The sequence below is a fragment of the Paroedura picta genome, chromosome 3 (assembly GCF_049243985.1).
Source record: "Paroedura picta isolate Pp20150507F chromosome 3, Ppicta_v3.0, whole genome shotgun sequence".
Taxonomy (NCBI): domain Eukaryota; kingdom Metazoa; phylum Chordata; class Lepidosauria; order Squamata; family Gekkonidae; genus Paroedura; species Paroedura picta.
In genome coordinates this window covers 169,245,257-169,261,585 of record NC_135371.1, presented here as the reverse complement: position 1 = coordinate 169,261,585, position 16,329 = coordinate 169,245,257, and the positions used below count along the sequence as shown (strand labels likewise).

The following is a 16,329-nucleotide window of genomic DNA, read 5'->3' as shown; positions in this document are numbered from 1 at the left end:
AAACTCCAACCTGCCGGCAGTCTCCATCCCCAGAGATCTGCACTTGGCCTCAACCATATGCTGGGCCCTTTCAACCTGCCTCCATCCTCATGGAATGAGCTGCCGCCTGCAATGCAAGCCCTCACGGAGCTCCCAACCTTCCAGAAGGCTAGCAAGATGGCGCTTTTCCATTTGGTTGAGGCACAGGACCAACACTACCATCAGGCTGTCCCATCCCCCTTGGACTCCCACCACCCTGCACCTGGACAACAACCTGTAACCCTCGAGCTTCCAGGCACAACTTCCTGGAGCAATGACCAGTTGGGGCAGGATGTTAATGTAATTATGAATTTTTAACTCCATGGGTTTCCGACCAATTGTCGTGAGCCGCCCAGAGACCGTTTGGAGAGGGGCGGCCTCTGAATCAGAAAAAAAATAAATGAACGAGGAGGAGCTTTTCCCAGTGGCGGCCCACGAACCACTGGAGCACCTTTCTCATCGAAGCGGTCCTTGATCGCAGCCTGGGAAGTGGCAGCCTTTGGACGCCAGCAAATGTTCTGGGTTCGGTCCCTGCCGGCTCTTCCCCGTGCCGCCGGGTCCCTGGGCTGAACAAGAAAGGAACTCGGGCTTTTGCAAACGTTTATTGACTCATTTTACTTCTCTTACCAGTTCCGACCTACGCTCTGCACCCACTCGCGTCTCTCCTCACCCCCCCCCACCCAAAAGCTTGACAAGGCAAGGCCTCTGGGTGCGTTGCAGGGGAGTTTCTGGTGACAACTCACCTTCCCCAGCGCTGGGTGAGGCAGCAAACAGCCTCTCCCTGCCAAGGAGGAAAGGAAGGGAGAGAGGGGGGGGAGGGAGGTGGTGGGACAGGAGCCAAAAACACAACACGACTAACATTAACGGGGGAAGGACAGAGCGGGAGAAAGGTGTGTGTGTGTGTGTGTGTGTCTGGGAAGGGGGGGTTAAGGCGCCTCAATAACATGACATAACTGCAAGGGCGGCGGGCGAGTGGGAGGGGCCGTGGGAGGGGCGGGCTTCCCGAGGCCCCGATGAGACGAAAACCAGAACAGAACCAAATAAAATAATAAAATCCTAGAAGGGTACAAAAGTTATTTCATGTTTTGAGTCACTTTAACCGTGAAGAAGGGTGGGGGAGGGAGGCGGGCCCTCCCCCGCACTAACAGTCCGTGGCAGGCGGGCGGGTGGCGCTCAGCGGAGGAGGGGGGGGAGCGCCCCGCTAGCGGATGGTGTAGCGCACGTAGGGCACCTCCGTGTCGTCCCCGCTGTCGTCGTTGCAGCACAGCTCGAAGACCAAGGCCTTCACGTGGCGACCGATCTTCTTCTTCGAGACTCTGGTGACAATCTCGGTCATCCTGGAGGGAGGGAGGGAGGAGGGGGAGTCAGGACAAGGCCGGCCAAGAGGCCGCGCCGCCTCCTTCCCATGCGCCCCGAAGGAATACGTACGGCTGGTCGTGGCGCTCCTTCAGCTTTGCCGGCTGCATGAAGAACGAGTACAGCATGGAGACACCCTGGGACAACATCGTGATCTCCAACTTGTGCTCCTTCTGCAACAGGAGAGAAGGCAGGGTACTCAGACGTGCTGTTGCTGCCCCTCCTTCCCCCCACCCCACCCATCGGATCCCCCGCGGGTGACCTTCCCAGCCTTTACCTTGAAGTAGGCCAGGAACTCGCGCAGCGTCATCTCCTGCCCGTCGGCCTGGATGCCCTGCACTTCGAAGCGGTCCCACAGAGTCCATTCAGTGGTGTAATACTGTAAGGGGGGGGGGGAGAGATGTTCAGCGTCGAGTTCAGGGTGCAGGTTCCCTAGGGATCTGGCTTCTGCCACTAAATTCCAACTTACAGCCGTATCACCAGGACCCTCTTTGTGCATGCAGGGAGAGGAGAACAAGCAAACAGGAGGGCCTGATCCAGATTTCTGCACCCCCCTCTTCACTCATGAAACACCAACAGGTTGGTGGTCCCCAGCCCGCCTCAACCAGGGCCAGGACCTTCTCGGTCCTACCTGGCGGAATGAGCTACCAGAAGAGCTAAGGGCCATGGCGGAACACTCTCAGTTCCGCAGGGCCTCTTCCGCTGGGCGATCGGGCAAGGCCGGGATGCGGTTACCATTCAATGGCCCCTCCTCTATATAACAGCAACTCCCCATTACAAAGAACCTTATATGATGCTAGAAGCCTGTGTCATATATTTATTAGCATAAGCAACTGATGCCATATTGGTTACTGTAATGGATGTTTTACTGGAATGGTTTTTATTGATTGTCCTGGTTTTTACAGCTGTGAGCTGTGCAGGAAGTGACGGGATAAAAGTCTAATAAATAAGTAAATAAATAAACCCTTCCTCTAAGACTCCAGAGAAAATTACAGTCTTGTTCTGCCCTCCATTGTATGATGTTAAGCAGTGGTCCCCAACCTTTCCGAGGCTGGGGACCGGCAGGGCATCGGGCCACGCCCGCACGGACCGGCCGCGCCCGCGATGCGCGGCCCGGCCCTCCTTCCCTCTCCCCGCCCTCCCGCAGTAAGAAGCTTCCCGGGCCGCAAGCTTGCGGCCTGGGAAGTTTTTTACTGCGGGGGGGGGGGGGGGGCGGGGAGAGGGAGCTGCGGCCCGGCGCCATGGACGCCGCGGCCCGGCACGGGGCCGAGGCCCGCAGGTTGGGGACCACTGATGTTAAGGACAGGATTGTGATTTGTCTTCTGAACGGAACAGAGAAAAAGGTGAATGCCATGCCGTATTTTCTCCGGAAGCAAGGACTTCCACTGTCGAGTACAACTTCCCTGTCTTTTGCCGCAGCCTAATGTTGCTGTCCCACTCCAGCCCAAAAAATCTCGTTGCTGGGAGTCCTGGGACAGAATTGGGGGGGGGGGGCATTTAGGGCTATTTTGGAAAGGGGCAAGCCACCACAGCCTTGTTATGCCCAGCAGAAGGCCTTGCTTCTGTGGAACTGCTGTGTTGGATGCAGCCCAGGGAAGTTTGAAATGAAAATCAAGACGAGAACCGAAAAAAGAGACCAGGTGCCGGAGATAAACCTAGGAGGTTCCTGTCCTTTAAAAAAAATCCTTGCAGTCACTGCCCTTCGTTTCCCCCCTCCCACCACTTGGTGGAATGAGATCTCGGAAGAGATCCGAGCCCTGCTGGAACTAGGACAACGGAGCTGGTCAAATGGAACTCTTCCGCTAAGCTTTCAGATAGGGCCAGTCAGCTGATAACTTCCACCGGGCCCTCCAGAACCCCCTTCCGTCAGCAATGCCCACCGGGTACATCATGAGGCAATGTTCGTTAAGTTATAGCTAAATGTTTAAGTGGTTCGAATCATAGAATCATAGAGTTGGAACGGGCTATACAGGCCATCTAGTCCAACCCCCTGCTCAACGCAGGATCAGCCCTAAGCATCCTAAAGCATCCAAGAAAAGTGTGCATCCAACCTTTGCTTGAAGACTGCCAGTGAGGGGGAGCTCACCACCTCCTTAGGCAGCCTATTCCACTGCTGAACTACTCTGACTGTGAAAATTTTTTTCCTGATATCTAGCCTATATCGTTGTACTTGAAGTTTAAACCCATTACTGCGTGTCCTCTCCTCTGCAGCCAACAGAAAGAGCATCCTGCCTTCCTCCAAGTGACAACCTTTCAAATACTTAAAGAGGGCTATCATGTCCCCTCTCAACCTCCTTTTCTCCAGGCTGAATATTCCCAAGTCCCTCAACCTATCTCCATAGGGCTTGGTCCCTTGGCCCCAGATCATCTTCGTCGCTCTCCTCTATACCCTTTAATTTTATCTATGTCCTTCTTGAAGTGAGGCCTCCAGAACTGCACACAGTACTCCAGGTGTGGTCTGACCAGTGCCGTATACAATGGGACTATGACATCTTGTGATTTTGATGTGATGCCTCTGTTGATACAGCCCAAAATGGCATTTGCCTTTTTTACCGCTGCATCACACTGCCTGCTCATGTTTAGTTTACAATCCACAAGTACCCCAAGGTCTCGTTCACACACAGTGTTACCTAGAAGCGTATCCCCCATCCAGTAGGCATGTTTTTCATTTTTCTGACCCAGATGCAGAACTTTACATTTATCTTTATTAAATGTTCAATAATATTGATGTAATTTACTGTGACTAATTTTGGGGGCGTATTGCGTTTTGTGTTGTAATCCGAACACGTATACCGGACTGTGTTGTGAACTGCCCTGAGCTGCAAGGGAGGGCGGCATCAACATGTAGCAGATAAATAAATCAATGCTAGCCACCCAGGTTGTTGCCGGGGGGTGCGTGACGTCGGCTGACCCCCAACGCATCTACCACAGCAAAAGAAGAAAACCATTTCAAGTCCTCCGTAACAATAAAGAATTATCGCTTGGGCAGAGAACTGTGGAGATTCAAAGGACTCAGAGGGGGCATTATCCCTTGCCCTGGGGATGTCCCGTCCATTCGCTATGTGTCCTGCATAATGCAGGGGGTTGGGCTAGATGACCCATGAGGTCCCTTTCCAACTCTATGGTTCTATGCTTGCCTCACGATCCTAAGGCAAACAGGAAGCAAGCATGGAGAGCCCCCCCCCCCAAACTCACCTTGTTCTTGGGGCAAGAAACGGGCTCGGAGAAACCAAAGAAGGGCAGCGCCAAGTTGAGGAAGCCGTTCTTGAAGGAATCCAGTCGCTGATGGCCCTGAATCACCTTGTAGAGTTCCAGGCACACCAAGCCTACTACAGCTGCTGTCGTCGTGGCGATGGCGGGGATTATCTTCCCGGCAATCAACTTGCTCTGAAGAGGCAAAGCACAGGAATCTCAGCGTATAGGTTTCTGTTTGTTCCGATGTAGAGCAGAGCTCTTTCAGTGGATATTAGCCACAAGGTATAGAGCCAGCCTTTCTTGTTACCGTCGAGAAACCCCTAACACATCCTTCAGGCTTCGAGAAACCCCAGAAGTGGCACGATCGTGCAGAATAGGGTTGGGATGCCCAGCTGTGGACACGCCCACTTAGGGCCCCTTCCCTTCATGCCCCCTCCAGGCCTATCAGTGGCCATTTTGGAAGGGGAGGCTGGATCAAAATGGTCATAACACTGAAAAACATTTAAAAAAATACATTAAGATTAACCATTTGGGAAACCCTTCCAGGGCCATAAGAAACCCCGGTGTTTCATGTAACCCTGGTTGAAAAAGCTTGGTGTAGATCAGGGGTAGTCAAACTGCGGCCCTCCAGATGTCCATGGACTACAATTCCCAGAAGCCCCTGCCAGCATTCGCTGTGAGGGAGGTGAGGCCGAAAGAGCTCACAGGACTGGCCCAAGGTCCCCCAGCTGGCTGCACATGGAGGAGCGGCAAACCAAACCCGGATCGCTAGATTAGAAGCCACTGCACCAATGAGCCACTACACCCTGCTGCTCTCTGAAGGCTTGTAAGCAGTGATGGGAGGAGGATCCAGGACGGGCCTACCTTATGCCGGTCAGCAGGAGGAATATCGTAGTTCTCCGCCCGCAGGTTGGACGCGGCCACAATGAAATCCATGTGGAAGTTCGTGTCATCATCCTGAAATGGAAGAGGAGTGAAATAATGATTGGGTCTCGTGCTAATGCCACAGCTGCCTCTTTTCTCCCCAGGGAACCGCTTACGGAGCACAGAGGTCTCTGAAGTGGCACAGAAGAGTGTAGAAGAGGTTGTCAACAAAGGCACAACAGGAATTTGGCTACCTGGCTAGAGGCGAGACTGAGCTCCCCAAGAATACTTGAGAGCCGATTGGGTTAAACCAGAGATCTGCACCATGGAGTCAACAAGTGTTTTAGAAAGTCACCATGGCCAGCTGGGGCTTTCACCCAGCTAAGGTTCTTATAGGCCACTGGAAATTGGACCTGCCTTGCCCGATTTGGCGGCACCGGGGCTTAGCCGTGTGTCGGCCGAGGCAGCCATTTTGTGGCGGCCCCCGGTACGCTATGCGAGAACTACAAAGGCGACGTCAGACTCCAACAGGTTTGGCATCCCCCTGGACCGCTCCCGTCCTTACCTTTTCAAAATCAACTGGGAACATTCTGAACTCTTGCAGTTGCTGGGGACTTGGGAGTGAAGATTTCAGCTCCTCCAGCCGGCTGTCATCTGGGGAAGGAGAGCAGATGAACCACGGAAAGGTCACGTGAGGCCCTAAGGGCTCTCAGCTAGTCAATGCAGCTCATTCCAGATCTGTTATCTGCAAAGAGCTGCATTGAGCAGTCAGCAATTTTGGCAGGATCTGTCCAGTCCCCCTTTCAGTGGGGAAACCTGCCTCTGCACAAAACGAAGCCACAAGGAGACACCCCCGGTAGAGACACGCAACGCTCCCTGCGGCCCTAGGAAAGCAGAGGAGCTCTTGCCCCTGCAGCCGCCGTCCTGTTCCCGTAGGTCTTCTTACCGACTGAAGCGTTCGCGTTCTGCAGCTCTTGGTCGGAGATGTGGATGCGCACTCCTGACTTGGGAGTGAATTCGGGGACCTGGACTTGGCGCACTAGTTCCGCGATGGCTGACGTGTCTCGGGTGCCTGTGATGCCGTAGGTTTGTGCAAACAGGTTCGCGGCTGCTACCACGTAATCCATGTGCAAGGGCTGTGGGAGACAGGAGAGTAAGGATGGCCGGCGGGTTTTCTCCCCTTCGTACGGTTTGGCGCAAGGACGCATGGGCTAAGAGCTCCGCTACCTCGAAGGACCACCCTGCTGTTTAAAGCACCCCGCAGGCGTTTTGTTGGACCCGCGCTTGTATTTTCAGTGCGGTCCTAACGCTGCTAGCTTTGCCAGCCCCTGAGCCCCTTTCGTTTTCTGCCAGCCTGCTGCAAAGTCCTTACATTGTTGGTATCGAAGGTGAGGGGGTGAGGGCATCGCTTGGGTCCCGACCAGAAGAGGGTTCCCGAGTTGGTTTTCTGGAAAAGAACCGGGGGAGAGGTCTCAATGACAACTGCAACAAGCGCCAGGACTGTGGCCTCTACAAGCACACAGCTGCCTATCGCTGTTCATATGGCCCACATCAGGAAGTTCTGGTGATCTTTAACATGTGTTCATAGAGTTGGAAGGAACATCCTGGATCTTTTGGTCCAACCCCCTGCACTATATGCAGGACACTCACAACCCTATCGCTCTTCCACTGTAACTTGCCACCCCCTTGAACCTTCACAGAATCAGCCTCTCCAGCAGATAGCTATCCAGCCTCTGGTTAAGAAATTTCCAAAGATGGAGAACCCACCACCTCCCGAGGAAGCCTGGTCCACTGAGAAACCGCTCTGACTGTCAGGAACTTTTTCCACATGTTTAGATGGAATTTCTTTTGAATTAATTCCATCCCATCGGTTCTGGTCTGTCCCTCCAGGGCAAGAGAGAACAACTCTGCTCCATCCTCTACATGGCAGCCTTTTAAATACTTGAAGATGGCTATTGGATCCCCTCTCAGTCGTCTCCTCTCCAGGCTACACAGACTGAGCTCCCCCAACCTCATATGTTTTCTTCTCCGAACCCCTCACTATCTTTGTTGCCCTCCTCTGGCCTTGCTCCAGTTTGTCTACATCCTTCTTCAACTGGAGTGCCAAAAATCCTGAACACAGGATTGCCAAGTGAGGCCGAACCAGAGCGGTGGTACCATCACCTCCCGTGATCTGGACACGATACTCAGTTTGATACAGCCCCAAATCCCATTTGCCTTTTTAGCCACCGAATCTCATGTTCAGTGTATGGTCTACCAAAACTCCTAGATCCTTGTCTCACATACTACTGCTTTCATTCTGTTTTCTGTTTTCATTTTCTGGGTTTCTGAGGCCCTGTCTGTGGTAAAAGGTTCTGTTTTCATTTTCAGAAGGATCCTCCATTCCAGTCTTTTCCAGCTGACTCATGTTCAATGTGTGGCCTACTTCAAATGCTCATTTCCCCCCCCCCCCGCTGTTTTAGATCTCTGTAGTCCAGATCACCTCTTGTGGCGCAAAGTGGTAAGGCAGCGACATGCTGTCTGAAGCTCTGCCCATGAGGCTGGGAGTTCAATCCCAGCAGCCGGATCAAGGTTGACTCAGCCTTCCATCCTTCCGAGGTCGGTAAAATGAGTACCCAGCTTGCTGGGGGGTAAACGGTGATGACTGGGGAAGGCACTGGCAAACCACCCCATATTGAGTCTGCCATGAAAACGCTAGAGGGCATCACCCCAAGGGTCAGACATGACCCAGTGCTTGCACAGGGGATACCTTTACCTTTAGTCCAAATCCTACTGCCCAGGGGGTTCCCAACCTTTCTGAGCCTATAGACACCTTTGGAATTGTGACACCGTCTGGCAGGGGCAGCCCCAAAGTGGTTAGCCCAGGAGGCACAGCTGGTCCCAAAATGCTTGCCTCAGTCACACAGGATCCTTATGCTGCAAGACGACCCGCCCAGCCAATCAGATCTCCAGAGACCAATTAGAGGAATGGGAAGGCGACTGTAAGCCGCTTTGAGCCTCCTTCGGGTAGGGAAAAGCGGCATATAAGAACCAACTATTCTTCTTCTTCTTCAATTAGAAGCTTTGCTGGGCAAAACCCTCACCTGGCCCTGCCCACAAGCATGGGAAAGGGGTTGGCACCCAAGGACACCATGTTGAGGAACCCTGGCATAGCGGAAACCAAAGTGTGACTCTCTGGAAGTCCAGGAACTGCCATTCCAACAAATTCCCTTCCAGTATATGGACATCCCCATCGCTACAGTTGGGCCACCCCTGCACAGTGCAATCCACTTCTGAGTCTCAGAGAGGAAGGTGGACTATAAACAAACTCATTAATTAAAGAGCTGGGTCTACAGTCACCTGGGGGCACTGCAGTCCTCGCTGACTCACCTGGTTTTGGGGGAAATTGTGCAGCAGCTGACGAATGTTGTTGCAGTACTGGGTGTGCCAATGGTTGCACGCCCAGGCTATGCAGTCCGCCCACGTCTTAGGCCGGTCAGTGACCAAGCTCTTGTAAACGGCTTCTAACACCTCCAAGGGTTGGGTGCCAGGCAGCTTCTGGGTCCGTTCCATGAACTTGGCATCTCTGGATGAAAAGAGGAGCCGAATCAGCAATTCCCCCACTTTTCTGACCTTCTGGATGATTTGGGAACTGGCAGAAACGTCAGAGTCTCGCCCTAGCTGCTGCCTCGCCAAGCAGCCCATAGCTTAATTGGCGCTCCAGCAGGCCAGCATTAGATACCCTTGGGCTGGCCATTTAATCTTCTCCCGATGTCCAGAACTCGGCTTTGGCTTCCAAAATGGAGTCCGACTGGGAAGCCAAGGCAGCCAGGCCCGAGACCAAATACGCAACAGGAGATCTTACTCACGTGATGTACTGGTTGACGTTTTCCGCCGGCTGCTTGAAAAGACCTTCGAACTCATCGCGGGCCCACTGTCCAAAATAAAACGAAACGTTTAACTGATCAGCAATAAAGAGTTCTATACACAACACCAACAAAGCTGGTAGACAGGCCAGAGTTTTTATACTGCACACTAGCAGATAGGCCAGTCTGTGCCATACACCGTTGAAGGGGCCCCTAATGATTTTTGACCCTGGAGTCAATTTGGAATTGGCGAGTGCGGCCACGACGGGGCTGCTGCAGCTTGCCTTCGGTCACACAACGAAGCTCCTTGTGCTGTGGGTGACACAACTGCATCCAATGGAACGTTTTTTTTCTTCAAAAAACTGCACGGCCATTCCAATCTCCTCTGGCCAATCAAGAGCCTTGCTGCGCAAAATTCCGAGTAGCCCTGCCCACTTTCTAAAAATACTTGGTGGGTATAATGTTGGGGATCCCTGCACTGGGGCGTAATGTTTATGTTAAGTATTCTCCCACCTTTCCTCAATAGGGGGTTTAAGGCAGCTGGTCCTCAACCTTCCTAATACCAGTAGTTCTCACCCTTCCTATTGGCACGACCCTTTAATACAGTTCCTCACATTGTGGTGACCCCCAACCATAGAATTAGGCAAGTGTTCTTTCACAGAAATTAACCCGAAACAGACGCATAGTGTGAAGATCCATTGTTCAGGATTGGATATAAATTGTTTTTTTTCCCAGGATTTCTGTTCAGCTCTGCATCTTGTACCACCATGCTGATCTCACTCTTTTCCGCTGCTCCAGACAGATGAATGTTCTATCGTGATCTACCCCCCAAGGCTGTTGTGTGGCTGGTGCCCCCCCCCCAGCCAAGCTGCTTGCCCTGCCGCGACCCCCGTGAAAGGGTCATTTGATCCCCTGAGCTACAGAGACTCATCCCACCCCCAAAGGCAGAGAAGGGTTTTGCCTCATGTTCAAGAGGCAGGAAGCTGTAATTGGGAGATGTGCAGGTTTTTTTTTTAATCCCAACTTCCTCCTGCTGTTGACAGGAAGTCCATTTAACCAGGAACGTAAAAGAATGCCTGCTCTGCCAGCCACGACCCGTCTGACCTTGAAACTGGAGAAGTAGCCTGAATACTGACCTGCAGGGTGTGCTCAATGGCATTGGGAAAGTTCTTCAGGGTGCAGATGGGGATGGACTTCTCAGGCGGGTCCTGGCTGGAGCTGTAGGACTCTGTGAGGAAGGGGATCACCACCTGGATGTTCCCTTTGGTCCCCAGCGTCCCTGATTCCAGCAGGGGCTTTCGGTAGTAGACACAGCGACGGTCCATGTACATCCCTGGAGGGCGGGACAGCAAAGAGGGGGTCACACAGCTTGCCAGACAGGGCAAGGTGGGAAATGAACATTTTCCACAGGGAATCTGTTTGGGGCAGATGCTGTTCCTGAGATCTCAACTCTTCCCTCTAGTAAATATAGGGAAGCCACCCTCCAGGTGAGACCAGGGAATGCCCTAGAATTACAACTGATGACTACAGAGATCAGGCAATGCCAAGAGAAAGACATCCAGAGCCCAGAACAGGAAAATAAGTCCAGGGAGGGGGGGGGTTGTTACGCACGAGCATCTACATTGTCCAACGCATTTGCCACTCCATCAAGGTTCTCGAAGAAGTCGTCATCGTAAACCCGTTCTGTGTCGGGGCCCACGCGGTCTTGATGGCTAACTATGTTGATGTTTGGGTTCATTTCTTTCACGGAGGCAGCCGCCGTATCGGATTTCATTTTCTGCGGGGACGGAGAGGGAAAAGTCACTCTCGACAAGGGTTAAAAGAAAACAAGGGTGCCATGGAACAAATCAAGACCAATCCATGCCCTTTCTTGTACCTGCTGAAAGGGCAACCTGAACTTTGTCTGAAATTTGTTTGGTCCCTTGAACTGGGGCAGGTGGGAGTTTGTGGCTCTGCCAAAGCAACCTTCTCTTCATTAGAGACTCATCTATCTAGTACACCTCGCCCCCTCCCCCCCAGCTTCCTGCTCAACAATATTCAGACCTAGACTAGAGCCGTTTCTCAGTCGAACCGGCTTCCTCTTGGGAAGTTTTCCAGCAGAGGCTAGATAGCCATCGGAGAGCAATGCTGATCCTGGGAACTTGGGTGGCTTGTGAGTGGGTAGGCAGGAAGGGATTGTGTCGGTGCTTGGCTCTTGTGGCCCTTTCTTGCATGACCAGGGAAATGCTGACTGCCACTTGGGGGTAGGGAGCCAAATTTCCCCCAGGCCAGACCAGTCAGAGATTCTGGTTTCAGGAGGGGGAGCATCATCTGGACATGGAATTTGGGTCACTGTGGGTGGGCAAGTAGTTGGGAGTTCCCTGCAGTCTGCAGGGGGGTTGGACCAGATGACCCTGGAGGTCACCTCCCAACTCTATGTCTTTCCTTGTTTTTATTTCTGCTTCGGTGTTAACCTCTGCCATCTTGATCCAAATAAAAGGAAGAAAAAAACCAACATCCTTGTTCTCAATTATAGGTCACTACTTCAATATATCCAGAGCTCCCCTTCTTGTTGCCAAAAAATGCTGTATTTTTAGGCATCAGTAATTAAGGGTGCTCATCACGGGTCCTTTCACACTTTGCTCCTCCCTCCCCAAGAAATAAAGTCACAGCCAATGGAGCTGACCGTCACATCCCAAGGCCGGAACAGAAACTGCCGGTTCAGGTTGGATTTCTCAATGGTGTCCATGTCAGTCACAACTATTTCTCCGCCTTGACCGCAGCCCAGGCCAATCATGGCAAAGTTCTTTAGCAGCTCGCAGCCAATGGCGCCGGCCCCAACCTACGTGACATGGGAAGAGCCAGAACATTAGCAGGATGCTGGATCGGAGGCGCTACGATCAGAGGAGGAGACTTGCTGCCAGGACTTACCAGGAAGTACTTCTGCTGACCCAGCTTTGCCTGCAAGTCACTGCCGAAGACGGCGATCTGCCCGTCGTACCGGCAGTTTTTCTGTCAAAACAGAATACGGACATCTTGTACCCAAGGAGCGGACTTCTCCGTTCTCCCAGACCTGCTGCTATTCCCAAATATAACAATGAAAAAAAGAATCTGTCCAGTGGCTTAATCAAAATTTAAGAGTCCCTGTTATCTCTTTATTATTATAATTTCCAACAGGACTCCGCCAAAACGGTCTCTCGATTATTTCTCCGCTTTCAATCCTTTCATCAGTGGTATTAATAAATCCAATATATTCACTCAATGTGCTCTTGACTATCCAGGCCACGAGAGCATCTTTTGCCTAATTATATTTTAAGTAGATTAACGATACGACAGAGCACATTTATTTATTAATACCGCTGATGAATTGATTGAAAACGGAAAAATAATCTAGAGACCGTTTTGGCGGAGTCCAGGTGGACATTATAATAATAAAGAGATAACAGGGACTATTAAATTTTGATTAAGCCACTGGACAGATTCTTTTTTCCCTTTGTTGTGGTTTTGGGATCGTCCACCTTCTTCTTGCAGCACCTGCCATTCCCAAATACAGCTCCTAATCCCTGTGGGCCTTGTAAATCTGATGAAACCTCTTCTGTAAATCCGAATTCCACTCCTACTCTTAACAGCTGTCTCAAGCTCCTGCGCCAGGCTTTTTTATAACCTTTTGTCTGTGGAGGAACCCCTGAAATACATGTTTAGGCTTCCAGGACCCCCAGACATGATGCCAGCTGGTCACGTGACCCTGACACACCCCACTGCAATTGGCACGTCACCAGAAGTTACATCACCACCCCCCCCTTAGCCCTCCATTCCCTCCCACCCCCTGCCTTTACTACTACGGCGGCGGCTCCGCCTCATGTAGGCTGGAAGGAGCCGAAACGAGAACCCGGATGCCCCCATTCCGCAGCACAACCAACTCCCTCACTTTCCACCAAGCCTTCTGGGCAGAGGCAGCCATTTCCTTCGCCAAGTCAATGAAGATAGCGGGAAAGGATGCGGACCACCTCCAACCAGGACCACCTCCAGAGCTCCCACGGACCCCTGGATGGGAATCCCTGCCCTACGCCAGTGACTTACAGGGCTGCAGTTCTCCTCCGTCAGCAGGGCATCTTTGTTCTCCTCTGGCAGGCACTCCAGGGCATCGAAGTAGAGCCACTGAATGATGGGCATGAATTTGCCTGAACAGGCCTGAAGCAGTAGAAAGGAGGAAGAAAGAGTCACAACGTGGGCACTCCATGATTCAGCTTCGACACCAAATCAGCCTTCCATTAAATCAGCTAGAGTGGGTGAAATAGGCAAAGCTCGCTTGTACCAGCCTTTGCTCCCCCCTAGCCCACCAGCTACCAAATCCAAGGCCCCTGTGCGAGGGGATGGAGAAGAGAGAAGACAAGCCAGTTGTTTTATGCCCCACTTCTCTCTACCCAGAGGGGTCTCAAAGCAGCTTCCAATCACCTTCTCTTTCTCTCCCCGCGACAGACCCCCTGTGAGGGAGGTGGGGCTGAGAGAGCTCTGATAGAACTGCTCAGTGAGGAAAGTCTTTTGAGAACTGTGACAAACCCAAGGGCTACATGTGGAGGAGCGGGGAATCAATCCCAGCTCTCCAGATTAACCATGACATCAATCTGGCTCCGCTTCACCAAACCTAGAGAGTTTGCCCAAGCTGGGGAAGGGCTAGGAGCCGAACTCAGGGGGCTACCCTGGGCCCCATGTCCACCCAGCTTTCTAAGGGTATCCTTGGGGTTCCGGTGTCACCTTCATGACTTCCTGTGCAGCCAGCCCCCCGATAAAGGCATTGATGGGGGCCAGATCCCCAGCCGCCTGGAAGGCCAGTTCTTTGAGGACGTCCTCATTCAGCTGCTCTTGCTTCAGGGGAGGGGCCGCTTGCTCGTTCAGTTCCTTGGTCAACGCCAGCACTTCAGCAGCGTCTGCCTACGGAGGATAGAAAGGAAGTCAGGGCAAAGCCTGTGGGGCGGAGGGAAGTCAGGGAAGTCCCCCATGGGGACCAGCACAAGCAGATATTACTAAAACACGCCTAGTTGTCCCTCCCTCAGCTTGTAGGCCATCTCCCACCAATCCATCAAGGTCAGTATTGTCTATTCCAGGGGTGGCCAAACTGCGGCTATCCAGATGCTCATGAGCTACCCATTCCCATAAGCCCCTGCCAGGGGCATTTCCTTCCATCCCTGGCATGAGGCTTGTGGTTCACCTGGTGACAGCTGTTTCACAGTGGAAACTGCATGCCAATAGCAGGCCCCACAGGGAAGAAGAAGAGTTGGTTCTTATATGCCTCTTTTCTCTACCTGAAGGAGTCTCAAAGCGGTTTCCAATCTCCTTCCCTTTCCTCTCCCCACAACAGACACCCTGTGAGGTGGGTGAGGCTGAGAGAGCCCTGATATTACTGCTCGGTCAGAACAGTTTTATCAGTGCCGTGGCGAGCCCAAGGTCACCCAGCTGGCTGCATGTGGGGGAGCGCAGAATCGAACCTGGCAAGCCAGATTAGAAGTCCGCACTCCTAACCACTACACCAAATTGGAAGAGGTCTCGCTCGCTTCCTCGGAACAGGTGGCAGGTGCCACTTGGTCAAACAGTGCTCAGAAGAGCCACAGGTGGCAGGTCAAGGAATTGCAGTGGTTCCTGGGCCAATGGATATCACTGTTACTGGCAAAATAAAATTATGTCAAGTAATTTAAAAAATATAGAATTATGCAAAAACATTAAAATTATAGGATCTGTTCAGTTGGCTTAATTATACATGGTTGCGGGATTTTGCTCTGCTGGGTCCAGAATCTGGATTGCCTGGATGTAGAACTCTGAAGTTTAGAATCATAAGGGGCCATGCAGGCCATCTAGTCCAACCCCCTGCTCAACCCAGGATCAGCCCTAAGCATCCTAAAGCATCCAAGAAAAGTGTGTATCCAACCTTTGCTTGAAGACTACCAGTGAGGGGGAGCTCACCACCTCCTTAGGCAGCCTATTCCACTGCTGAACTACTCTGACTGTGAAAATTGTTTTTCCTGATATCTAGCCTATATCGTTGTACTTGAAGTTTAAACCCATTACTGCGTGTCCTCTCCTCTGCAGCCAACGGAAACAGCATCCTGCCCTCCTCCAAGTGACACCCTTTCAAATACTTAAAGAGGGCTATCATGTCCCCTCTCAACCTCCTTTTCTCCAGGCTGAACATTCCCAAGTCCCTCAGCCTATCTTCATAGGGCTTGGTCCCTTGGCCCCAGATCATCGTCGCTCTCCTCTGTACCCTTTCTGTAACAAGGGTCAGCTCTGGTGCTGCTTTCCCATACGTGACTACTAGCGCCAGTCATTCATCTCTCTCTGTTTCTCCTGTTCTTGCACCACAGCAGATAAAAGGCAGCTGTGCCAAAATGGAGGGATCAGTTTCAAAGCAAAACAGCAATCTTATTATTTATTTATTACTTGAATTTTTTGCCTGCCGCTCCCAAATGGCTCGTGGCAGGCTGCAAGCAAGACTGGCGTGATTACATAAAAGATACGAGCATTATTTCCAGAGTGTGTTTGACTTGTTCTAGAAGCCTGGTTCCGAGTCAGCTTCAGAACACCTCAAGGAAAACGAACAGAACAGAACAGAACAGAACAACATACCAAGCTATCACCAGAAGAGAGACTGTCACTCCTGAACAAATCTCACTACCCAAAGCCCTTCCCAAATAAACTACCCCTTCAGAACAAAACCCAATGCCTAGGTAAGCCGTACCTGCAGGTATTTTAAAGTAACAGAACAGGAGACTTGGAAAGCTTCTCCTACCTGGCTCCGGGGCTTGGGGAAATGGCCATGTTTCTTGTGGAATTCATGCAACGCCTGGAAAGCCAAGTGCAGCTGGGCTGGCCGATCGAGCTTGCCAAAGTCGGTGAATATGAATTCTGGCTCTTGCAGGGAACGGCGCAGAGATTTCTAGAAGGGAGGGAAATAGGTTAGTGTGCTCCTCTTCCAGGTCTCCTACATAGGAAATGCTTCCCTCTAACACAAGAAGTATTTGTCATTGACACCGATTCTGTAGCTCAAAAAAACTGCTGTGTACGTCCCAGAAACCTC

General features: G+C 52.0%; 1 protein-coding gene across 3 annotated transcripts in view; it reads right to left on the bottom strand.

Annotated features, from left to right (window-relative positions):
• Positions 1-606: 606 nt before the first annotated feature.
• The window catches only part of UBA1 (ubiquitin like modifier activating enzyme 1), a 54,986-nt gene continuing 39,263 nt past the window's right edge, over positions 607-16,329 (bottom strand). For all 3 annotated transcript variants that reach the window (XM_077329395.1, XM_077329396.1, XM_077329398.1), the window contains 17 exons: positions 16,042-16,188; positions 14,013-14,189; positions 13,338-13,448; positions 12,189-12,269; positions 11,944-12,099; positions 10,890-11,055; positions 10,415-10,611; positions 9,282-9,346; positions 8,803-8,998; positions 6,806-6,880; positions 6,380-6,569; positions 5,999-6,087; positions 5,434-5,526; positions 4,570-4,761; positions 1,652-1,753; positions 1,447-1,547; positions 607-1,355 (listed from right to left, as the gene is read on the bottom strand). In XM_077329395.1, coding sequence (XP_077185510.1) covers positions 1,220-1,355; positions 1,447-1,547; positions 1,652-1,753; positions 4,570-4,761; positions 5,434-5,526; positions 5,999-6,087; positions 6,380-6,569; positions 6,806-6,880; positions 8,803-8,998; positions 9,282-9,346; positions 10,415-10,611; positions 10,890-11,055; positions 11,944-12,099; positions 12,189-12,269; positions 13,338-13,448; positions 14,013-14,189; positions 16,042-16,188 — 2,274 coding nt within the window. In that variant the 3' untranslated portion in view covers positions 607-1,219. The remainder of the gene's footprint in view (positions 1,356-1,446; positions 1,548-1,651; positions 1,754-4,569; positions 4,762-5,433; positions 5,527-5,998; positions 6,088-6,379; positions 6,570-6,805; positions 6,881-8,802; positions 8,999-9,281; positions 9,347-10,414; positions 10,612-10,889; positions 11,056-11,943; positions 12,100-12,188; positions 12,270-13,337; positions 13,449-14,012; positions 14,190-16,041; positions 16,189-16,329) is intronic.